The sequence below is a fragment of the Pituophis catenifer genome, unplaced genomic scaffold, assembly GCF_029215685.1.
Source record: "Pituophis catenifer annectens isolate HBS135680 unplaced genomic scaffold, rPitCat1.0.hap2 SCAF_3, whole genome shotgun sequence".
Classification (NCBI taxonomy): Eukaryota; Metazoa; Chordata; class Lepidosauria; order Squamata; family Colubridae; genus Pituophis; species Pituophis catenifer.
The window spans coordinates 205271402-205297554 of record NW_027256883.1 but is presented as its reverse complement, the minus strand read 5'-3'; the positions used below and the strand labels follow the sequence as shown (position 1 = coordinate 205297554).

The following is a 26153-nucleotide window of genomic DNA, read 5'->3' as shown; positions in this document are numbered from 1 at the left end:
ATTCAGCCGGTTTGGACCGGTTTGCCCGAACCAGTAGCGGAAATTGCTAGTGGGCCCACCGACCTGCCCGGCTCTCTGCCATCCTATTTACGTTTTTTGAGGCTGGGCGCATGCACGGAAAGTGTGCACTCACATTTGCGAACCAGTAGGGAAAATAAATGAATATCACCCCGGTACAACTAAATGCAACGAGAATGAGATAAAATGCAATTTGAAATTGGAATGAACACTTAGTGATTATTTGAAGTTCTGATGGACCTACCAGGTAGGTACTTAAGACTCAGATTTGAGGTTCTAATGGTTGGTCACCCTCACAGTTGTGTGTTTGCCTTTTTGGCACATGGGAGACAAGCCAGTCATTTATGGCTGTTTGCAGCGCCCTATGTCTTGTGCCTGTGTTTTATGACTGTTTTTCTGGAAAAAAACCCCAACATTTTCTTCCATTTTTGACAAAATCACACCTTTAGCAAATCACTGGTTCACTTAATGATTGTGACATTCACTTCATAACTTGGATTTCACTTAAGAACTATGATGATTCATTTAACAACTGCCGGAAAAAAAGGTTGTAAAATTGGATCAGTTTTACAATCAACATGAGTTACAACCCTGATGCGCAGGTTTCATTAGATGAGATGAGATGAGATGAGATGAGATTAGAATTTTTTATTGGCCAAGTGTGATTGGACACACAAGGAATTTGTCTTTGGTCCATATGCTCTCAGTGTACATAAAAGAAAAGATACATTTGTCAAGAATCATAAGGTACAACACTTAATGATAGTCATAGGGTACAAATAAGCAATCAAATCATACTAGGAAACAATCAATATAAATTGTAAGGATACAGCAACAAGTTATAGTCATACAGTCATAAGTGGGAGGAGATGGGTGGTAGGAATGATGAGAAGATGAGAAGATTAATAATAATGCAGACTTAGTGAATAGTTTGACAGTGTTGAGGGAATTATTTGTTTAGCAGAGTGATGGCATTTGGGAAAAAACTGTCCTTGTGTCTAGTTGTTCTGGTGTGCAGTGCTCTATAACGTCGTTTTGAGGGTAGGAGTTGAAACAGTTTATGTGAGGGGTCTGTAAATATTTTCACAGCCCCCTTTTTGACTTGTGCAGTATACAGGTCCTCAATGGAAGGCAGGTTGGTAGCAATTGTTTTTTCTGCAGTTCTAATTATCCTCTGAAGTCTGTGTCTGTCTTGTGGGTTGCAGACAGACTACGATCTACAAGATTACGATCCTAACTCAAGGATTACCTGCACTTTTTTTTTTAATCAGAGAAGTATCTATGTCAGTAAATAAGGGAAAAAACCTAGATTGTTAGACCAGGGGTCTCCAAACTTGGCAACTTTAAGACTTGTGGACTTCAACTCCCAGAATTCCCGAAGCCTGGGGAATTCTGGGAGTTGAAGTCCACATGTCTTAAAGTTGCCAAGTTTGCAAATTTCTGTGTTGGATGGTTCTGTATGCTTTGAGTAAGCCTAGCAATAATCTACTTCTTCGTAGGCAGAAAGTGGACTGGTATGGTAGCAGGTAGCACTGTTTTTTGATACTGTTGTGGTCCGCCAGCAGCCTGCAGAGCTGGCAGCAGAGTTGGACAGCAATGAGGCTGAGGAGGAACATGGACGAGTCCTGGAGGCTGGGGAAGGCCTGGATGAGGGCTCTGCATCAGAGGCAGAGATGGGGCCAGGGCCATCGGGGAGTGATGCGCGGACTTCGGAGCCTCCAGAGGCTGACAGTAGAGAGGCAGAGGAAGAGGAGGAGCCTGTTCCTAGTGCACATATGAGAAGAGCTGCCAGAAGGCAGGAGCAGCTAAAGCAGAGAGGACGACTCGGGAGTAGGGCCAAGAGATGATTGGCCCCTCCCATAAGGCTTAAAAGGCCAGCAACGGCTCTTGGCCTCTTTGCCAGAAAACAACCATTGAGAGATTTGCTTCATGTTTGGATGTATTTCTTTCTTGTCAGTGTTTTCTGTTCCTGAACTGTTGCCAAGAAAAGCCTTTGGCAGTTTGCCTAATTATCCCAAGGTCAGAGATAAACTGAAGAATGGTGTTTTGAGGACTTTGCTTTCATTTAATTTGGAATACACTGAGAATGAGTTAATTCTCAGCTGTTTTAATAAAATCTGTTTATTTTTTGGAACTGTTTTGCATTTAATATTAACTACGTGGGCCTGGGTTACAACAGATACTGAGAATGCCAAAGGTACCTATGCTAGCTTACACTCTAGCCAAGTACCCTAAAAAGATAAAAAAAAGATTTTCTCAAGCTGAAATCAACTCAGTACACAGATCGCAGGCCTTTCTTAGCAACAGTAGAGAAGTGCTAGATGGTAGGTTTACACAGCTGCTCTTTGTCGATGAAATGACTTTCACTGACACTTTTTACAATGCCATCAATTCTGAATGTACTATAGCAATGAATATGTGGTGATGAAAAGTCTACACACACATATATAGCCTCACAGGCATTATCAGGAAGTCAATGCATCCGCCTGGAAGTGGTTTTGCTATCGTTTTTTTCCCAGAGATTTTTTTTTAAAAAATGTCCCAATCTAGGCTCTACATTTGGGGTGTCCTGGATTGGTCCTCTCTTACCCAAAAACTAACCAGATCTCCCTGTAGGATTTTGTAAACATTCCTTTTGAGCTGTCTGCTGGGAATGTCCCCTTCCTTTATCCTAATAAACACAATACTAGACGCTGAGCTTGTCGATTGAAAGGTCGGCAGTTCAGCGGTTCGAATCCCTAGTGCCGCGTAACGGGGTGAGCTCCTGTTACTTGTCCCAGCTTCTGCCAACTTAGCAGTTCGAAAGCACATAAAAAATGCAAGTAGAAAAATAGGGACCATCTTTGGTGGGAAGGTAACAGCGTTCCGTGCGCCTTTGGCATTGAGTCATGCCGGCCACATGGCCACGGAGACATCTTCAGACAGCGCTGGCTCTTTGGCTTTGAAACGGAGATGAGTACCGCCCCCTAGAGTCGGGAATGACTAGCACATATGTGCGAGGGGAACCTTTACCTTTACTAAATGTACTAAATGGAATAAATACTACGCAATTGGTAAAACTTTATTATTACATGACATACAAAGACAATTGATTATTTTCTGAGGTTCAAAAATATAATGAGTGGAGTTGTGATTACATTAATTGTTTACTTTTATTTAGCACGGGCTTTCTTCATGCACTAGAATGTCTGTCTGCAAATGATCTGGTCGGAACTAGGCTAGAAACTAGGAGACTGTGAATTCTAGTCCCGCTTTAGGCATGAAAACTGGCTGGGTGACATGGTGGCTAATCATCAGGAGACGATGAGTTCTAGTCTCATCTTAGTCATGAAAGCCAGCTGAGTGATTTTGGGCCAATCACTAGGAGATAATGAGTTCTAGTCCCACTTAAAGCCAATTGGGTGACTTTGGGCCAATCATCAGGGGACTGTGGGTTCTAATCCTGCCTTATGCATGAAAACCTGTTCGGTGACTTTGGGCGAGTCACTGTCTATCAGCCTAACACCTGATGGGGGGGTTGTTTTGGGGAAAATAGGAGTATTAGATATATTCGCTGCCTTGCATAATTTATAAAAATAATAAAGGCAGAATAATTCATCTTAAATAAATAAATACATTAAAATAATGCCTGACAAAGTGGCATCCAGATTCAGCACTTTGATAGATCAGTATGACAAAAACTGGACAACCCTAAAACTTTTTCATCCAATCTATATCCTTTCTTCCTTGCCTCCTTCCCTGTGCAATAATGAAGCTTGAATAAAGACTTCCATTAACCCCAAAGGAGGACTTATTTTCCACCCCAGCCTAATTACCCTGAGAAGAAGTCCACTTCGGTGATGACAAAGTTCCCCTTATGATCTGGAACATTCCAAATTTTGTAGTGATAATCTCCTGATTAATTCTGATGCATTGTGATATTGTACTTTTAAGGGGTGCGATGGTTCAGCAGCAGTTAAAGATGCTGAGCTTGTCAGCTGGAAAGCTGACAGACTGGGCTCGAGACCCGAATGCTGTGGAATGGAGTGAGCTCCCGTTCCTTGCTCCAGCTCCTGCCCACCTAGCAGTTCGAAAGCATGCAAATGCGAGTAGATAAATAGGTACCATTTTGTGGGAAGGCAAAAGCGTTCTGTGCCCCTTGGAGTATAGTCATGACGGCTACATGACCACGGACATGTCTTCAGACAACACTGATTCCCTCAATTGGGAAACAGAGGTGAGTACAGGTCACAGAAAATGTGCTTTAAAATGTGCTCCATTTGTCCATTCCCCAAGCAGCTCAAGGTTTAATACAGGTGTTCCTTCCCATTCTTTATCTCATTCTCACTATCATCCTAAGTGGGGATAAGCTGAAGAATAGAAAGTCAGCAAGCTTCATGACATTGAAGGTTTAGGCATGAATAACATTTTTCCAGTCCTGGAATATTTAATTGTGGGAATTCATCTTTTTTTGCAAAGTACAAGTACTCCTTGCCTTGTGACCCAAAATTGCTATTGCTAAGTGTTAAGTAAATTTTGCTCCATTTTATAACCATTCTTGCCAAATTTGTTAAGTGAATCACTGCAGCTGTTAAGTTAGTAACATGGTTGTTAAATGAATCTGGCTTCCCCATTGACTTTGCTTGTCAGAAGTTCGCCAAAGGTGATCACATGACCCCGGGGACACTGCAACCGTCATAAATATGAGTCAGTTGCCAAGCGTCTGAATTTTGATCACATGACCATGGGAATGCTGCAATGATTGTAGCAATAGCAATAGCACTTAGAATTATATACCTCTTCACAGTGCTTTACAGCCCTCTCTAAGCAGTTTATAAACTGCTATTGTCAGCCTATTGCCCCCAACAATCTGGGTCCTCATTTTACTGACCTCGGAAGGATGGAAGTAGTGATGGGATTCAAAAATTTTTACTACCGGTTCTGAGTGCGTTGCTTGGTGGGCGTGGCATGGCTTGGTGGGCGTGGCTTGGTGGGAGTGGCACGGGAAGGATACTGTAAAATCTCCATTCCCACCCCGCTCCAGGGGAAGGATATTGTAAAATATCCATCCATTCCCCACTCCAGGGAAAGGTTACTGCTAAAATCCCCATTTCTTTCCGATCATCTGGGACTGGGGAGGCAGAGAATAGATGGGGGCGGGGACAGCTAGAGGTGGTATTTGCCGGTTCTCCGAACTACTCAAAATTTCCACCAACTGGTTCTCCAGAACTGGTCAGAACCTGCTGAATACCACCTTTGGAATGGAAGGCTGAGTCAACCTTGAGCCAGTGAGAATTGAACTGCTGAAAGTAGCTTGCAGTACTGCATTCTAACCACTGCACCATCACGGCTCATAAATGTGAGTGTAAGTGTGAAAAACGGTCATAGGTCACTTTTTTCAGTGCCATTGTAACGGTCACTAAATGTTGTAAGTCGAGGAGTACCTTTAACCCCATATATTGGATTTGATGTAGAAAAATACGAGAGCTACTCGTACTGGAAATGTTCTCTATTTAATTTCCTGAACTTAATCTTCAAACATAGCAAAGCCATGCAAACATTGTCTTATCCCGCCAAACGAGATCTGATTTTCCAATGTTTGCCCTCCGCCCCCCTCCCGACACTTTCAGTTAAAGGAAGTTCAAGGCTGGGCTCGCATCTTCTTCCTAAGCAAAGCAGCCGAAAAAAAGAGCATCTCGGAAGGTTTGTTAATGTGATTTTTGGAAATGACAGAAAGCTTGTACAAAAGGAGGAGACGAAGTCCAAATTGGATTAGACGAGCTAATGTTTTATCCAGTCTCCGTTGCATCCCTTCGGAGAGAATCACACTTCATTAAAATGAAATTAGCGCAGCTGCAGCATCTTGCAGATTTGAAATGATTTATTCTAACGAGGGAACAGGGCAGCATGTGAGGGGGGGGGACACGGTAGAAATGGCTGCCCCCTCAACTGGTTGTAACATGTTGATACCTCTCCATGTAGGCATTTGGGACTGAGGGGAACATTAATTCCCCCATCCACCCAAATTACTGCTGCTTTACCAGGCTGAAGGTTGACTCAGCCTTTCCATCCGGGGGTAAAATTCAGCATCCAGGGGTGAATTTTTTTAATTTTTTAATTTGATTTATATGCCGCCCTTCTCCGGAGACTCAGGGCGGCTTACAATGCGCTAAGCAATAGCCTTCATTCTTTTGTATATTTATACAAAGTCAGCTTATTGCCCCCACAACTGGGTGCTCAATTTACCTACCTTAGAAAGGATGGAAGGCTGAGTCAACCTTGAGCCTTGGCGAGATTCAAACCTGCAGTAATTGCAGGCAGCTGTTCTTAATAACAGGGTGCTTTAGACCACTGTACTACCAAGGCTCTACCAAATTCAGCAGGTTCTGACAGGTTCTGGAGAACTGGTAGCGGAAATTTTGAGTAGTTCGGAGAACCAACAAATACCATCTCTGCCTGGCGCCAGAGTGGGGTGGGAATGGTGATTTTGCAGTATCCTTCCCCTGCCACGCCCACCAAGCCACGCCTACAGAACCGGTAGTAAAAAAAAATTGAATTCCACCACTGCTTCCATCCTTCCGAGGTGGGTAAAATGTGGACCCAGATTGTTGGGGGCCATATGCTGACTCTGTAAACTGCTTAGAGAGGGCTGTAAGGCACTGTAAAGCAGTATATAAATCTAAGTGCTATTGCTATAGTTCCCCACCTCTGACTTAGAAAAACCCTCTCTCCCCTCACATTTCATAACCTGCAGTTTTCCAACACAGAGAAGAATAGTTTGGTAAAATTGCAGTAAAAGATAAAAGGTAAAGGTTTTCCCTGTCTGGTTGTGTCTGACTCTAGGGGGCAGTACTCATCTCTGTTTCCCAGTTGAGGGAATCAGCATTGTCTGGAGACATTTCCGTGGTCATGTGGCCATCATGACTATACTCCAAGGGGCACAGAATGCTGTTGCCTTCCCACAAAATGGCACCTATTTATCTACTCACATTTGTATGCTTTTGAATTGCTAGGTGGGCAGGAGCTGGAGCAAGGAACGGGAGCTCACTCTGTTCCACAGCATTCGGGTCTCGAGCCCAGGCTGACAAGCTCTGTGTCTTTAACAGCTGAACCATCATACCCCTTAAAATTGCAATATCACAACGCATCGCAATTAATCAAGAGGTTATCACTGCAAAATTTGGAGTGTTCCAGATCATAAGGGGCAATTTGGACTCCTTCTTAGGGTAATTATGCTGAGGTGGAAAATAAGTCCTCTAAGTTCCAAGAATTATGTGTTGGAAGTGTGACTTCAATGCCAATTCACAACCGACTGGCCACTTTGGCATTGGGGCAGAGAAATATGAAACTTATCTTCTCAGCCAAAGAAAAGATACAGATTCTTATTCAGTGTCTAGAGCTGACCGAAGCCAATAAGGCCAATGTGTCAATGGAAGCTGACTTCCTAAAGCAGATTGCAAAAATTCATTCCAGACTAAGATTGATAAACATAAGACTGAGCAAAAGCATCCACAGCGGTTGTGGATTCTACGGATTTACAAGTAAAACTATTTACCAAAGCACCGGAAGGCAAGACAAGAACCGACGGATGGAAACTAATCAAGGAGAGAAGCAATCTAGAACTAAGGAGAAATTTCCTAACAGTGAGAACAATCAACCAGCGGAATAGCTTGTCTTCAGAAGTTGTCGGTGCTCCATCACTGGAGATTTTTAAGAAAAGGCTGGACAGCTATGTGTCTGAAATGGCATATAGTTGGACTAGATCAGTGTTTCCCAAACTTGGGAACTTCAAGATGTATGGACTTCAACTCCCCAAATCCCACAGCCAGCCATCAATGTGCCTTCTGTGGGCGTGGCTTGGTGGGTGTGGCAAGGGAAGGATACTGCAAAATTCCCATTCCTTCCCTACTCCTGGGAGAAGATATTGCAAAATCTCCATTCCCACCCCACTCTGGGGCCAGCCAGAGGTGGTATTTGCCGGTTCTCTGAACTACTCAAAATTTCCGCTACCGGTTCTCCGAACTGCTCAAAATTTCCGCTACCGGTTCTCCAGAACCTGTTAGAACCTGCTGGATTTCACCCCTGCTCTTAACTACTTATCATAACTAGTGAAATATTTCTCTTTTCTTTTTGTGGTTCACCAGAAGCAAGTTCTCTCTCTTTTAAGGCAGGGGTGTTTTTTTTTTTTGTCTGGTCACCCTTTGTAGAAAAATTGTCCTATTAACACCTTTACAGCTCTCTCTTGAAAAAGAGGCTTTCAGATGTCAATAGCAGATGTAGTTCAATCCTTTTTATCTGCTCTTAAGAAAAGAGAGCTCCATTGTTGCTTTAAGGCCTGTTTTCCTTTCTGAAGGCAATTTTTGTGAAATCGATTGCCTTCTCCCCATTATTATATTTTTCTTTAGTCTATTGCTTTAAAAAAAAAGCTCTTGGCTTTTCCCCCCCAGATGAGATTGCAAGCCAGGGTTGCAGGAGACACGGATCCATGGGCAGTAACACCCTGTAGATGGAGGCGAACGACCATCACTGGAGGACTGTTCTCCGAATACTCTGCAGCCCTTTGAAATTGGGAACTGAACGAATATGTAATTTGCAGGTATGATTGGAGAAAAATCTCTGAATTATCCAGACTTTTCCAATCAAATTGGAAGAGCTTGTTTAAACCATTTAACCAAGTTAAATGTCTCTGAATGAGAGCTTTCTTTTGTAGGAAGTTAGCATTCACCCCTCTCTTAGGAAAATGGGATATTTTAGGAAATATTAAAAGGGCAGAATATTTCCCCTAAAAGGGAGGCAGAAACTCAGCCTCCCCCCCACACCTTTGTCAATGGGCCCTGAAAGCCTGGGCCTGTCTATTCAACATAACAAAGATCTACCTCCTTCAGGCAGAGCCATAGTAGGAATTGCCCAAAGCCCTTTCATTATGTCATCACCCAGCAAGGCTCAACCAAGCTTGGGACTCAAAACACAACCTACAAAGTTACCCTTGCATGGCCCCATGCGAGTCTGACAACCGATCAGAATACAAGCTCAAATTCAAAGCCCAACAGAGGGTATAAATCTCTCTCTCTCTCTCTCATCCATGGGCCTTTTTGCCCAGGACCTCAAACCATGTGGTCCTGTCCACCATTAAACCATCTTTTCAAGCAACCTCCATGTTTTCAGTGTCTTTTTCCCCATTTGGAACTGAACCCAAGTGGACATTTCTTCCAACACTTACTTACTCTTTCTTTCTTTCTTTCTTTCTTTCTTTCTTTCTTTCTTTCTTTCTTTCTTTCTTTCTTTCTTTCTTTCTTTCTTTCTTTCTTTCTTCCTTCCTTCCTTCCTTCCTTCCTTTCTCTCTCTTTCTCTTTCTCTCTTTTTCTTTTTCTTTCTCTCTCTTTCTTTCTCTTTCTCTCTTTCTCTTTCTTTTCCTTTTTTCTTTTTCCAAATAACTCAAGGCAGCAAAGAAATCTAACACACCTTCTGCCTCCTATTTTCCCCACAACAACAACAACTGATCAATAGGGCTCCAAAACTGGCATTAACATGTTGCGATTCAAACTGGTTTCCCATTTTATGATGGAATCCGCAGACGGTGCTCAATTATAACCATTTGTTTAGTGATTTGTCTGAAGTTACGAGGGCACTGTAGAAAGTGACTTGTAAGCATTTTTAACAAACCACTTGGGGTAGTGAACAAGGACACTGGACTAGAAAGCAGGGAAGTGTGAGTCCTTGTCCTGCTTTAGGCATAAAGCCAGCTGGGTGTCCTTGGGCCAGTCACTTTATCTCAACCTTAGGAAGGAGGCAATGGCAAACATCTGAAAAACAGCACCAAGAAAACTGCAGGGACTAGTCCACACAGTTGCCATGAGTCAAGATAAATTCAAAGGCATGCACGCGCACACACAAACCACATTAATTATATGTCCCAATCACCCATTTTTCTCCGCCCAGTAAAAATAATTGATGGAACAAGCCCCCAAATTAAATGAGTACATGGAAGAAAGATTTCTATTTACCATTCCATTTTCACCGATATAAAACCAGGGTGATTGCCGAGCATTAAAAAAGCCAATTAGAGCAATGAATTTTTAAAAACACACATTTATAATAAAAATCCATAATTTAGAACAGGATAATGGATTTGAAGATAGGAAGAAGATTCTCCTAAATCAAACGCCTTTCATCCGCATTTAATTTTCAGTCAACAGAATATGCTCAAATGTTTAAATCATATTTTAGGCTTTGAGTTATGTGAAGGCAGAAAAAAGGAAAACTGGATTTTATGCTTTATTGCCTTCTGTTTCTTCCAGTGTGAAATTTTACTACGCAAACTACTAACAATTGGCATTAGAAAGCTTTATTATGATCAACCAATTTAGAAAATCCAATGTATATTTATTGCTCATTACCATCAGGTCACAATTAAATTAGCATGTGTATATTAAAGATTACCCAGGAAATAGGATGATTTATTTTTCAAGTGTAAATATAGAGGTTACTTGTACTGAAGTGTTTGAAGGTTTTTTTTTTTTTTTTAATTGAATTGAATTGAACTTTATTTGGCCAAGTGGGATTAGACACACAAAGAATTTGTCTCCAGTTCAGAGGCTCTGAGTGTACATACAAAGCTCCAGAACCATCCCCATCAGTAGTGCGAATGAGTATGGAGCCTTCTTGGCTGCAGGATGTTTTCTGCCCATTTGCACTACTCAGGTGATTCTGAGGACACAGATAAACCTCCAAGTGGCCTCAACAACTGTCTAAAAAATGCAAATGATCAGCTGTCTGCAAGCAATATAAATCTTTCCATTCCCCAATCATCCAGTCAGAACTGAAGAAGCTTCTTGGATGAGAAACGAAACGTCCTCAAAGAAAAACAAGAAAGTCCAGTTGCCTCTTGAAAAATCATCTTTGGGACAATTATCACCTGGATGACTGAGAATTTCCATAGACATCAAGGAGAGAAGCATGCCAATAACGCAGTGGGAAAGAGGGAGGAAATAACAAAAAGTGATATTTTGGATGGTTTCACCTCTGTGGTTTATCAACATGTAGATCAGTCCTTAAAAGGATTGAGGGAAGTGACAGTTATTTACCCTGTTTCCCCGAAAATAAGACCCAACTGGAAAATAAGGCCTAGCATGATTTTTCAGGATGCTTGTAATATAAGCCGTACCCCAAAAATAAGCCCCAGTTAAGATCGTCAGCAGACGGAGGTGTTTAGTATTGTATTTCTCCCTAAATAAGACCTAACCAGAAAATTAGCCATAATGTGTCTTTTGGAGCAAAAATTAATATAAGACCCGGTCTTAATTTGGAGGAAACACAGGTAGTTATGAAAAACATATTTCATATTTTCTCCTGGGAATCACACTGGCATTTTATTCTCACAACGCCAAAGTCAAGCAGGCTCCATGAATGATGGTGGACTTGAACTGGGTCTCCCCAGATATGATCCAAAATTTTTATTTAATAGCATTTTAGATTCATCATAGATGCCTTGCATTCAGATTTTGAGAATACTATGTAACCGCTGAGCTGTTCAGCACCATCGTGACACAATCAGGGAATTTGAGCCATTTGAAGGCTGTTTCCTAGTGCAAAGGTGGGCTGCTGGGGGTTCGTAGGGGTTCAACCTCTAGCTAAGATTATGTGCAGTTCAGAGAACCCCCAAATCCCACTCCTGGCTGGCCCCACACACCCTGTCCTGCCCCTCCCCTCCCAGGACTCCCCATAGGGCCCATTTTGGATGCAGGTAAGTGCAGGGCGTGCATGGAGGCTCGAGGAGGGAGAAAAACAGGCCTACTGGAAATTCAGGAAGACTGGAAACGGGCCCATTTCTGGCCTCCAGAGGGCTTCCAGAGCCTGGGGAGGCTGTTTTCACCCTCCCAGAGGCTTGAGGAAAGCTTCCGGAGCCCGGGGAGGGCAAAAACACTCACCCTGCCATGGTGCAGGAGGGTGAGTAGGCCACACTCATCATGGCCACGCCCACCCAGCAACTGGGCAGAGAACCCCTTGCTAAAATTTTTGAAGCCCACCCCTCTCCTAGTGTATATGTTTTGGTTTGATTTTTTAAAAAAAATTGGCCCTCAATATTTTACTTCTATAAGTGCCATGAAATGTGGGTGTTGATTTTCACAAATTCTGACTTAAAAACCAATTTTTAAACCACTAGGGAGCAGCTGTACTTTCATGACTATGAAACTGATTCCTTTTACTGTGATTTTATTGAATTACTGAACTTTGGCGGTCTGGTTTAGTGATTAAGGCACCAGACTAGAAACTAGGAAACTGTGAGTTCTAGTTCCATCTTAGTCATAAAAGTTGGCTGGGTGACCTTGAGCCAATCACCAGGAGACTGTGAGGTCTAGTCCCACCTTAGGCATGAAAGCCAGCTGGGTGAATTTGGGCCAATCACCAGAGACTGTGATGTCTAGTCCTGCTTTAGGCATGAAAGTCAGTTGAGTGACGTTGGGCCAATCAGCAGGAGACTGAGTTGTTGTCCCGCTTTAGGCATGAAAGCCTACTGGGTGACTTTGCGCCCAGTCACTCTCTCTCTGCATCAACCCAACTCACAAGGTTGTTGTGGGGAACATAGGAGGAGGAAAGAGTATTATGTATGTTCACTGCCTTGAGTTACTTATGAAGCGATGAGGGCAGAATAAAAAAATTGAATTCAATGAATAAATAAATAAATAAATAAAAATGCTGTATGCATGTATAAAGACCCTTGGCTTCAGACCATAGGCATTCATGGCCTGGTGCAACACTTACTTAGTAAAATGATGATACATATCAAGATGGCAATAATGGCTCCGGTGCCCAGCCCAGCTGCAGCGACAGCTCCTATAGTGGTACAATCTCCATTCTCGTCACATGGACACACCTTGACCTTAATGATGGACATGTTAAACAGAGGAGGGTTGCCGGAATCCGTTACAATGATTGGAACATCATATACACCGGCTTCCAAATACATTATTCGCAAGCCGAGTTGAGCATAATCACCTGTGGGGAACAAAATGGAGGAAGCCATGAAGAACAGGCCCCTGTGGAAAAATCTACTTTTTCTGAATATCTACTGATCTGGAGAATCTACTCCTTATGAGTTACTCCCCCCCTCCCCCCAAATACAGGCAGTCCTTGACTTACAATCATTTGTTCAGCGGCTGTTTGAAGTTACAACAGGACTGAAAAAAAGCAATTTGTGGCCGTTTTTCCCCCTTTGACCATTGCAACATCCCCATGGTCATGTGATCAAAATCCAGCTGCTTGGCAACTGGCATGTATTTATGATGGTTGCAGTGTCCCAGGGTCACGTGATCACCTTTTGCGACCCTTCCGGCGAGCAAAGTCAACGGGGGAAGGTTCCCTTAATGCAGATTCACTTGACAACCCTGTTGCTAGCTTAGCAACGGCAGTGATTCACTTAACCACCGTAGAAAGGCAGGTCGCAAAATGGGGCAAAACACCACTCATCAACTGCCTTGCTTCATGACAGAAGTTTTGGGCTCAGTTTTGGGTCATAAATCGAGGATTACCTGTAGGCCCATGTGTCACCTAGTCCTAGGCTGAACTCTGGGCAGGCTCTGATAAGCCATAAAGAGGGTAATTATGATCATTTCGACAGCTCCCCAAATAGTCACCTTCCTATTTCCCAAGCATGAAAGCTGCCTCTATGGTAAATTAGAAAAGGAGGGTGACTTTTAAGCAATTATGGGCAGAGGTTGATCATTGATCCTGATTGTGGCTTATGACAATAAAAATGGAACATAAGGAAGGCCGATAATAGCTTTTCCTCCTGGGCAATTTACAAATGATTTATCCCAACTTTTTCGTGATAGCCCTCTGTAATTACAAGCTGCATTAAGGCAGGGAAGCCAACAACCAACAATTCAGCTTAAAGCCCAATCCAGGCAATTTCTCATGAACTCTCTTGCTTAGAAATGTCATCCTGAACGTGGCTCCCTTTAAAAAAAAAAAAAGGAAAAAAAACAAAACACCGAAGACGGCACAAAATGTTTTAAAGTCTGAAGGCCCACCGTGCCAAGCTACGAACAACGCCAGGTGTTGCCCGCTCGGTTTACCATTTAGACGCGTAATGGTCCAGTTCTTCCTAATGGCAGATGGCACGCTCGGCAGCTCAAAGACGAAGGGGCCGACATTTGGATCGATGTCAGCATCCGCGGCTGTGATGTTGATGACATTCAGATTTGGCCTCTCACATATCTGGGCCTCCTTTGGCTGAAGGTCAGGGGCATTATCGTTGATGTCAATTAGGTAGATCTGGAGTGTGCCCGTGCCACTGGCTGGAGGGATACCTAGACAGGGAGAAAGGACCATGTGAATGAAGAACACAAAGGGTTGCAGGCGGAGAGCTTGCTCAGATCCTTCCATGCCATCTTGTAAAGCCACTGCACTGTGGAAAAGACAGAATAGAATAGAATAGAATAGAATAGAATAGAATAGAATAGAATAGAATAGAATAGAATAGAACAGAACAGAATTTTTTTGGCCAAGTGTGATTGAACACACAAGGAATTTATCTTTGGTGCATATGCTCTCAGTGTACATAAAAGAAAAGATACGTTCATCAAGAATCATAAGGTACAACACTTAATGATAGGCATAGGGTACAAATAAGCAATCAGGAAACAATATCAATATAAATCGTAAGGATACCAGCAACAAGGTTACAGTCATACAGTCATAAGTGGGAGGAGATGGGTGATGGGGACAATGAGAAGATGAGAAGATTAATAGTAATGCAGACTTAGTGAATAGTTTGACAGTGTTGAGGGAATTATTTGTTTAGCAGAGTGATGGCATTTTTTCACAAATGCTCTTGTGTCTAGTTGTTCTGGTGTGCAGTGCCCTGTAGCGTTGTTTTGAGGGTAGGAGTTGAAACAGTTTATGTCCAGGATGCGAGGGGTCTGTAAATATTTTCACAGCCCTCTTTTTGATTCGTGCAGTATACAGGTCCTCATTGGAAGGCAGGTTGGTAGTAATTGTTTTTTCTGCAGTTCTAATGATCCTCTGAAGTCTGTGTCTGTCTTGTTGGGTTGCAGAGCCAAACCAGACAGTTATAGAGGTGCAGATGACAGACTCAATAATTCCTCTGTAGAACTGGATCAGCAGCTCCTTGGGCAGTTTGAGCTTTCTGAGTTGGCGCAGAAAGAACATTCTTTGTTTTTTGTTTTTTTTTTTATTATTAAATTTCTATACCGCCCTTCTCCCTGAGGACTCAGGGCGGTGTACAGCCAAAATTAAAAAACATGCGGTACAAATATTAAAAAAACAATTAAAAGATATATAAATTTGGCCCAATTAAAACTCACTGTTGTTGTGCTTTTTTGATGACGTCTTTGATGTTATGGTAGAATCTAGAAATTTGAAGGCCAATCACAACAATTATGGTGTTGAGATACCACCTCCATAGGAAATGGTAGAGCAAGACACAGCCAGTTGGGTCTAGAGGAGAAGGCACCAGGCTAAAAAGCAGATCATGAATTCTGGTCCCACCTTAGGCACAAAACCAGCTGGGTGACCTTAGGCCAGTCACTCTCTCTCAGCCCTAAGAAGTGAGCAATAACAAATTCCTTCTTTTGGGAAGCTGGTGTGGTCTAGTGGTGAGGGCATCATGCTAGAAGCCAGGAAGATGTGAGTTCTAGTCTGGCCTTAGGCATGAAAGCCAGCTGGGTTACTTTGGCCCAATCACCAAGAGACTGTGAGTTCTAATCCCACCTTAGACATGGAAGTCAGCTGGGTAACTTTGGGCCAATCACCAACAGACTGTGAGTTCTTATCCCGCCTTAGACATGGAAGTCATCTGAGTGACTTTGGGCCAGTCCCTCTCTCTCAACTGAACTCACTTCAAAGGGCTGCTGTTATGGGGGAACTAGGAGGAGGTTTACTATGTACCTTGAGTTATTCATAAAAACAATAAAGGAAGGGATATAACTAAATAAAAAATATTGAACTTCATTTTCACCTCCTATTTTCCAATCCAGATGGGAATGGACGAGACTCTATCTGTCCATCAATAGGGTAACTTTCCAGAAACTGAACAAACTGGATCAGGTTGGAATGAAGCTTACCCTGCACCCTGTGCTTCCAAGGGCACCCAAGGGTGCAAACACATACATATGTCAGACCTGGAAGCCATCTGTTACATCTGGGCTTTCAGCCTGCCACATATTCTTCTGTGGGAAAATAAGAGGGGGGATTGCATAGAGTATGGGTGTTATGTAATTAAAATAACATTCCTTTCTCAGAGAGTCAAGGACACATTGCCCTGGCACCTGGAGTTGGATGACTGGGAGGTGTCTCCAGTTTGGATGGTGGATGGTTGGACTATGTGATGGACATGAGGGTGCTGGGCAGGGACTTGAATTTTCACTTGGGTGGGGAAAACCTGGAAACTTTCAGATTTCAGGGAGCCAAAATGGGGCATGTGGGGACTTCTGGAAGGGGAGGGGTGGGGAGGGGAGAGGTGGGGCCAGCCAACAATTTTACAACCGGTTCGGCTGAAGTGGTGCGAACCGGTTGAATCCCACCACTGCTCATTTCCCTCTAGTTAGGAGAAAGAGAGACCACATTGTCATTTTCCTTTCTTTGTGAACTGCAGAATGTTTTGTTTTGGATATTTTCACTGTTTCTTAAAACAGCTCAAATTTAGAACTCATTTTATGAACCCTTTCTTCAACCTTAAAAAAAATAAAAAGCTTCCCGAATCTTGATGATTTCTTTCTTAACGTCTTTTTAAAAAGCTTTCTGACTTATGTCTCCTGTTTGTTTTTGCTGACTGAAGAATCTCTGAATCCCCGATGAACCTCGGTCTGTCCATTTCTTGTGGCTGTTATATTAGCCCTCCTAACCTCAGGTCTCATAAGTTTGTTTCAGCTTGCTGGCTTTTGAAATTTTCTCCAGTCTTTTTGCCTCAATCACGCTTTGGATTTGCTGCAAAGCAGAAAAATCCCACGGTTTTAATTGCATTTGCCCGAAGTTATCTGTAATGAGGATGTTTAGGTGAATGCTTGTCTTTCACAAAAGTCGAACGGAAATGAAAAACATTAAGATGAGTCCTCTAGAGTTATGCTTAGCTTGTCTTTCTAAATAACTAGGTTGTGAGAAAGGGAACATGGAGCTGAACGTCTGTGGAGATGCTCATTCATTCAGGTTATCATTGTCCCAAAGGTGCTTTTTTCAAGAGGCAACTGGATTTTCTTTGTTTTTCCTTGAAGACGTTTTGCTTCTTATCCGAGGAGCTTCTTCAGTTCTGACTGAATGGTGGAGAATGGAAATCCTTCACAAATCCTTCCATTCCCCATCATCCAGTCATAACCGAAGAAGCTTCTTGGATGAGCCGAGGTGGCACAGTGATTAGAGTGCAGTACTGCAGCTACTTCAGCTGACTGCTAGTTCAGCAGATCAGCAGATCAAATCTTACCGGCTCAAGGTTGATTCAGCCTTCCATCCTTCCGAGGTGGGTAAAATGAGGACCCAGATTGTTGGGGGCAATATGCTAATGCTAATGCAACATGCTAATATGCAATATGCTATATGCTAACTTTGTAAACTGCTTAGAGAGGGCTGTAAAGCACTATGAAGCGGTATAGAAGTCTAAATAATAATAATAATAATAATAATAATAATAATAATAATAATAATAATAATAATAATAATAATAACCACCTGATCAGTGGGTGCAGCAAAATTTCACAAACTGACTACCTACAACGCCATGACCGTGTTGCTAAAATCATTCACTGGAAATTGTGCCAGAAGTTTGGATTTGAGTACAGCAAAAACCACTGGGAACATCAGGTTGAGAAAGTTTTAGAGAATGAGAAACTCAAGATCTTGTGGGACTTTAGGATTCAGACTGACAGGCACTTGGTCCACAACACACCTGACATAACAATAGTTGAAAAGAAAAAAGTATGGTTCATTGACATTGCAATACCTGGTGATGCACGAATTGAAGATAAGCAGCAAGAAAAAATCACAAAGTACCGGGACTTACAAATTGAAGTTGAGCGACTGTGGAAAAAGAAATCGTGTGTTGTCCCGATTGTAATTGGAGCCCTCGGAGCAATACCCAAAGGGCTACCCCGCTATTTAGAAATTCTAAATTTGCCGGACTTGAACATTTTGACTCTACAAAAAACCACCTTACTCGGAACAGCTTACATCCTCCGACGATACCTTAACAGTTCCTAGGTCCTTGGTTAGGACTCGAGCTGCTGAGCTATTAACCAGCCTCAAAGGCTGTGAATCTCACTAAAGATTAACCAATAAATAATAATAATAATAATAATAATAATAATAATAATAATAATAATGAGAAGCAAAAAGTTTTCAAGAAAAAAACAAAGTCCAGTTGCCTCTTGAAAAAGTACCTTTGGGACATTTGAACTGGAAGTTGTTGTTGTTAGTTGTGAAGTTGTGTCCCACCCATCGTGACCCCATGGACAACATTCCTCCAGGCCTTCCTGTCCTCTACCATCCTCTGGAGTCCATTTAAGCTCATGCCTACTGCTTCAGTGACTCCATCCAGTCACCTCGTTCTCTGACGTCCCCTTCTTCTTTTGCCCTCAATCTTTCCCAGCATTAGGCTCTTCTCCAGTGAGTCCTTCCTTCTCATTAGGTGGCCAAAGTATTTGAGTTTCATCTTCAGGATCTGGCCTTCTAGTTTTCCTGCCTAACTAACACATTTTCTACCAATACCAGAATGCCTTTTTATCAACCAAATTGGTGTAGGGGAGGGAGTTCTTTTCATCTTCTACACTCATAATGTAGAAGGTGGGGCATTGAGGGAGATTGGAAGGGAGAAAGGAGACAATAAATATTGCAAACAATTGAAGTTCTTCCCTTCAATAATAAAGCTCTAGGTTGGGTCCCACATGCATTGGTTTAATTCCAAGCATGAGTAACAAAGAGGATTCCTAAATGTAATTTTTGATCCTTCTGGACTAATTCTTAGTAAAGAAGGAAAAGAAAAGAATAGGGTCAGATGAGAGCTAAACTTATGAAAAAAATATTGCAAGCTTTTGGTGCTAACAGGGACAAAGTCCAACCCTGGAATCAAGAATCTGATGCTGTTCGGATTCCTTTAAATGATGCTACAAGTTAGTCCTCTCTGTACGTATGGGTGGTATTTCCAGGGGTGGGATTCAAAAATTTTAGCAACTGGTTCTCTGTGCGGTTGCTGGGTGGGTGTGGCCATGGTGGGCATGGCCTACATGGCCTCCTGCACCATGGCAGGGGAGAGGGTGTTTTCACCCTCTCCAAGCTCTGGAGATTTTCCCGGAGCCTCCAGGTGGGCGAAAATGGCCTCCCCTGAGCTCCAGAGGCCCTCCGGAGGCCGGAAATGGGCCCGTTTCTGGATTTCTGGAACTTCTGGGAGGCCCGTTTTTTGCCCTCCCCAGGCTTTGGAGGCTTTCTTCGAGCCTCCAGGAGGGCAAAAACAGCCTCCCCCATGCTGTGGAGGCCAGAAACGGGCCCAACTTCCAGGAGGCCCATTTTTCACCCGCCCAGAGCCTCCGTGCAGGGACTGCACTTACCTGGCATCCAAGATGGGCCGCGTGGAGACTCCTGGGAGGGGCTGGGTGGGGTGGGAGGGGCCAGCCAGTCCTTTCAACTACTGGTTCGGCAAACCAGATGTAAAATTAGCATCCAGTTCACCTGAACTGGTCCGAACCGGCTGAATCCCACCCCTGTTATTTCCCAATCAGCAACAAGACCTCTTGATGGAAATAGTTTTCTTCTGAATGGCAATTCAGCCTAAATAAAAGGGTACGCTACTAGCAGGTAAGTTGCTCTTTTTAAAATCAAGGCTTCCTTCCTCTTGGAGGTTAGAAATTCAAGGAGTTCATGGTAGTCAGCTTGAGAAGCTCTTAGAGAAGAAGTCTCCAAGGTGAGGCCCCAAGGCTTCCACATCCAGAAATGCCATCAAACCACACAGGTTAACATGAAACTAGCAAAGAGATACAACAATCATGAGGAGCATATACACTTATTCAGATCCAATTTGAGGGAGGGGGGGTCTTTCTCAACATACCATTGAAGCCAATTTCAGGTTGGACTGAAAAAAATAGCACAACTATAGGAGAAGAGCAGGCAGAGTTGGGAGGCAGAGTTAAACATGTCATCAGCTTAGAATCCTTATGTTGTCACAAATGATCCTGGTCCAGCTCTCCCCTTTGAATTCCATTGACCCTTATCTGGCGCTGATTCAGAAACGAGCTTAATCTGACTAGATTCTTGTGTATAGGCTTAAACAGTAAATCTTTCTGAACTGCAACTTAATGTATGGTCCTGATCTTTTGCGCCTGACACAACCATCCTTTAGTGGCTTTGCCTAAATCTGGAGGGCCACATTCCTTCAGGAATAATTTGTTTTATTTCTTTACTCATTAAATTTACATGCTGCCCATCTCACCCTCCAAAGTGACTCTCCTTAAGGCGATAATGCATGCCAGTGCTGACCAAGGTCAAAGCAAATTTTGGGAGGGAGGGGTTAGGAAGATGTTGAGGAGGGCTATCTATATTGGATTTTCTTTATTAATTTATACTGTTAAAATCCAACTGCTTTTAAAATATGGTATTTAATTTTAGGGCTTCTGAAACATTTCTCCGCTGTTCTGTTCTCTATTTCTAGTGTTTGTTTTATTATTGATTTTGTTAGTAACCAGAACTCCATAGAGGCCCAGTGGGATATAAATATTAGAGATAGAAAGTAAGAGCCAATGCAATCTTAAATTTCATTAACAGGGGGATACAATCAAGATCAAGGGAAGTACTAATACTAATAACTGGAGTACTGCATCCAGTTTTGGTCACCACACTATAAAAAAGATATTGAGACTCTAGAAAATGTGCAGAAAAGAGCAGCCAGGATGATTAGGGGACTGGAAACTAAAACATATGAAGAACGGTTACATGAAGTGGGTCTGGCTAGTCTAGTGAAGAGAAGGACCAGGGGAGACATGATAGCAGGGTTCCAATATTTGAGGGGCTGCAGAAAGGAAGGAGTCAAGCTACTTTCTAAAGTACCTGTAGGCCAGACAAGGAATAATGGATGGAAACTGAACAAGGAGACATTTAACCTGGAAATGAGGAGAAATTTTCTGACAGTGAGAACAACCAACCAATGGAACAGAAGTTGACTTCGGAAGTTGTGGGAGCTTCATCCCTGGAGGTTTTCAAGAAGAGATTGGACTGCCATTTGTCAGAGATGGTGTAGGGCAGTGATGGCTAACCTTTTTGCCATCGCGTGCCAGGAGAGGGGGGGCAGGGGGGAGGGTCGCGCATGCACGTGCCCACGCGCATGCGCACGCAACCCCACCCACCCCCGCTCCTGGCACATGATGGCCTGGTAGGCCCATTTTTCTTTCTTACCTGATTCCAGATCCTTTCTATGCATCTGGGAAGGTCGAAAACAGCCTTTCCCACTCCCTTGGAGGCCCTACGGAGGCTGAAAGGGCCCATTTCCCAACTCTCGGTGGGACAGGAAGTGATGTTTTTTGCTGTCCAGAACCTCTCTAGGAGTCTGTAGGAGCCTCTCTAGGAGTCTGTAGGAGCCTCTCTAGGAGTCTCTGGAGGCTGGGGACAGGAAAAAACGTCACTTCCTGTCCCACCGGGAGTCGGGAAATGGGCCCTTTCAGCCTCCGTAGGGCCTCCGAGGGAGTGGGAAAGGCTTTTTCGCCCTTCCCAGATCCATAGAAAGGATCTGGAGCCAGGTAAGAAAGAAAAACGGGCCTTCCCCACCCCCCACCAGCCCTCTAGAGGCAGGAAACAGCCTGTTTCCCTACTTCTGGTGGGCCCAGAAGGCCCGAAAATCAGCTGTCCGGCGCGCGCATGCACCCCAGAGCTGAGCTGGCATGCCCACTAATATGGCTCCGAGTGCCACCTGTGCCATAGGTTCGCCATCACGGGTGTAGGGTGTCCTGCTTGGGCGGGGGTTGGACTAGATGACCTACAAGGTCCCTTCCAACTCTGTTAATCTGTAATCTGTAAACTACTTAGGTGGAATATATCCCGGGGAAAGAAATACAGCAGCTATTTGAAGAAACCAGGTTTTGGAAGCAGATGGACTCTCTTTATGCGAATGCCTGTCAGACTTATTCCCCTGTAGCCTGCGGAGTGGGGTGAGGAAAACAACAGTGTCTTCAATACATTCAATGATTTAAAGGACACCGTAGGGCAGTTTCAATATCTGATCTGCTTGTCAGTAAAGATGCCACTGGTGATTCTTAGCCCTGCCACAAAATTGAGTGAATTGTGTAGATTGTGACAAGGTTGCTTTAGGTCACTCGAAAGGTATAGCACCTCACTTTGATGTTTCTAATCTATATGGTGACAGCTTTTGTGTAATTCTTTCTCTTTTAACCTTAGATTGTTTTTGACTTCAAGATGGAGCCTCTCCCCATTCTGTCCTCAGCCGTGTCTCTTACTCGGTAATACTGGTAGTCTTCGACTTACGACCACAATTGAGCCCAAAATTTCTGTTGTTAGGTAGCGAGGCCTTTATTAAGTCAGTTTTTGCTCCATTTTATGACCTTTCTTGCCGCCATTGTTAAGTGAATCCCAGCAGTGGATAAGTTAGTGGCCTGGTTGTTAAGCGAATCTGGCTTCTCCATTGACTTTCCTTGTCAAAAGGTGGCAAAAGGGGACCACATGACCTTGGGACACAGCAGCGGTCATAAGTATGAACCAGGAGCCAAGGATCTGAATTTTGATCACATGATCATGGGGATGCTTCGGAGGTCATAACTGTGAAAAATGGTCGTAAGTCATTTTTTCAGCACCGTTGTAACTTTGAATGGTCATTCAAAGATACTCCCATGTAACACCTCTAGATACTCCCGTGTAGATACTCTAGATACTCTAGAGTATCTACACGGTCTAGATACTCCCGTGTAACACCTCTCTTGCGTGAGCTGCACTGGCTGCCGGTGGCACTCCGGATACATTTCAAGGTGTTGGTGCTCACTTATAAAGCCCTTCATGGCTTAGGCCCGGGATACTTGCAGGACCATCTCCAGCCACTCTCCCACCGTCCTGTGCGCTCTCACAGAGTGGGCCTCCTCAGGGTGCCGTCGGCCAAACAATGTCGGCTGACGGCCCCCAGGAGGAGGGCGTTCTCTGTCAGAGCCCCGACCCTCTGGAATGGATTGACCACCGAGCTCAGGATAGCCCCCGACCTCCTTTCCTTCCGTCGCGAGCTGAAGACGTGGCTCTTTCGTCAACTCAACTGATCCGTTTGGGGATACATTGTCATAATTTTAAACTGTTTTTAACAGGGTTGCTGATTTTAATTTTATTTCATTGTGATTTGTATTGGAATTTGTCATATTGTAAGCCGCCTTGAGTCCCTAGGGAGAAAGGCGGCATATAAATCGCAATAATAAATAAATAAATAAATAAATTTAAATAAATTGTTGTAAATTGAGGACTACCTGTATAAGATCTGGAACATACAAGAAGTCCATCCTTTCTCCTGCCTTTTCTGTCAGCTTCTCCACTCATCCCAAGATGAGCCTGACTAGGTGGCTCAGTGGCTAAGACACTGAGCTTGTCGATTAGAAAGGTCGGCAGTTCAGCGGTTCAAATCCCTAATACAGGTCTCCTGCGTGAGCAGGGGGTTGGACTAGATGACCTCCAAGGTCCCTTCCAACTCTGTTACTGTTAACTGTTACAAGATGCCTATAGTAGCCCCACATGAGATAGAGGTAGCACATAAATGTAACAAATAAACAAGGAAACAATAATTAACAACTTAACAGCCAGCCATCAACACCCTAATTAACAGCTAAAAGCTACACACAACCAGAAGCCAGATGAATACAAAATGCATAGAACAGCCAAGTGCACATATTCCGGAGATAGAGAGAGAGAGAAGTTCCCTGATGATGGGCTCCATCATGAGCCCAAAAGCTTGGAAGAATAAACCTTTGGCCCTGGTGATTGACTCAGATGCTTAGATGCTTAGCAAATATTATGGAGATTTGCAGTCATCCAAGTCATCGTTGTCCCAAAGGTGCTTTTTCAAAAGACAACTGGATTTTATTTTTCCTTGAAGATGTTTTGCTTCTCATCCAAGAAGCTTCTTCAGTTGACTGAAGTGAAGACAGAACTCAAGAAGCTTCTTGGATGAGAAGCGAAACATCTTCAAGGAAAAACGAAGTCCAGTTGCCTATTGAAAAAGCATCTTCGGGACATCCTTAACAAATAGAATTTCACACATAAACATGGCAAAACCTTCTAATTTCTTACATTCCCTTTCTGTTCACCCTAGTTTTTCTTTTCCATTGTTAATCCTGTGAATATTTCACACATTTCATTTCTTTTGGCAGCATCCTATCTCAACTTCATGAAGATCTCCCCCACCCCGCCCCACCCCAAAAGAACTAGGAAAATCTGGGAACATCTAAATTATTCTGACAACTCTGTCAAGACATTATTTCTATGAATGCGTCAGATTATTATTGAAGCATGAAGAGCGGAGTTCTTGAGCCTACCGTTGTCAGCTGCCAGGAACGTGGCTTCGTAGACATTGTTCTTAACATAGGCTGACTCGCGATCAAGGACAGCTGCCGTGATGATCTGACCGTTTGTGGCATTAATATTCAGCCAATTGGCAGGATCCGATAACTTGGAATATCTGCAGAAGCAAGGAAAAAACCTAGGAGTCCAGTGAGAAGTCCCTAATGCAAATTGAAAATAACCTTACACTAGGACACAGTTCAGAGCGGTGTTTCCCCCAACCTTTCTGGATTGGTGGCCCAGAGTGGGAGGAAGGTGGGAAGAGGGGCTGTATGTCAACTCTGAAGTGAACCTGGCTGGAGCCATTTTGGAGGCTTCAGGGTTGCCTCAATGTGAAGAAAGGATAGGGAGGGGGAACATAGTTAGATGGGGGGTTTTGTAGCCAAAACAAAATAGTTTCCTGTGGGAACCAAGGACATTCTGACTGTTGTGGTCCGCCAGCAGCCTGCGGAGCTGGCAGCGGAGTCGGACAGTGAGGAGGCTGGGGAGGACAATGGTAAAATGACCAGATTTTAACATTGGTAAAGAGGGACACCATTGACCGGGGGAGGGGGGGTGTTTTCTTGATTAAAAATTTGGTCTATATGATTTTATGACCTTTTTGCCACAATTGTTAAGCAAATCGCTGCAACTGTTAATTAAATCAGGCATTTGTTAAGTGAATATCGCTTCCCCTATTGACTTTACTTGTTGGAAGCTGCTAAGAAGAATGACAAGATACATATTCTAGCTGCTAATGAAAGCCAAACCAATTGAAACTACCTTTCCCTCCAGCAAAGGATAAAATTGCAGTTACATTTAGGAGCAATTAAAATATCCTCTACTCCAGAATCCTTTCATTTTATCTCGCAGTGGGCCAAAATAACGTCACACTATCGCTATTCAACTGTCCATTCAACTGTCCATTCATCTATCCTTCCTCTCGCTTCTATAGATGACCCTGAACACCTGTTAAGGGACATCTGAGAGCCTATCCCGCCCAGTCCCATCGAGCAAGTGGCTCCCCTTGCAGTCACATGCCTGCCGCCTCTCCCAGCCGGCGTCCTCAACATTCCCAAGGGCAATCGCCTTTCCTTTGTGGCTCGCTCGCCTTGCTCTCGAATGGAAATGGCGACCCTCTTCGTGTTTATTTGCGCTTAGCAAGAACCTTGTGGAGCTGTTCCCTTGGTCAATGGCTCCCACTAGGGGACCAATCGCTTCCCCCTGGGCCACAGCAGCGGCCATAGGGAGGCTCTGTCGGCGCGCCCCTGGCCCGTTTCCTAGGCGACCCTACCCGAGCAAGAAGCGGCAGAGAATCCACAGGCTCTCACACCAGAGCCCTCAAAGCCAAATGCGCGTGTCTTCTCAAAGGAGAGACTGAAGGTAGAGTAGAGGGCACTGCCCAACATGCTGCCGCTCGGCTGCCAATCAGCAGGCGAACTGGAGTAGAAGGGGGCGGGGTTTTCCACGAAGCACAGGAAATAGGCTAAAGGTTCCGGAGTGGGCAATTGCCTCTGAGATGACTGATCACATGCCTCTGATGTATCTGATGGGATTTCAGGTTAACTCGAGATTTGCTGGCTGTTGCTGTCTCGGATTGCAAAACGTTGGGGAGAGAACCATATATTCCCGTCCCATTC

At 43.7% G+C, this 26153-nt stretch overlaps 1 protein-coding gene across 1 annotated transcript in view; it reads right to left on the bottom strand.

The window, feature by feature from the left end:
- The window catches only part of CDH4 (cadherin 4), a 401827-nt gene that overhangs the window by 12030 nt on the left and 363644 nt on the right, over nucleotides 1–26153 (bottom strand). The window contains exons 10-12 of the mRNA XM_070941124.1: nucleotides 24510–24652; nucleotides 14073–14306; nucleotides 12760–12993 (exon numbers count right to left, since the gene is read on the bottom strand). Coding sequence (XP_070797225.1) covers nucleotides 12760–12993; nucleotides 14073–14306; nucleotides 24510–24652 — 611 coding nt within the window. The remainder of the gene's footprint in view (nucleotides 1–12759; nucleotides 12994–14072; nucleotides 14307–24509; nucleotides 24653–26153) is intronic.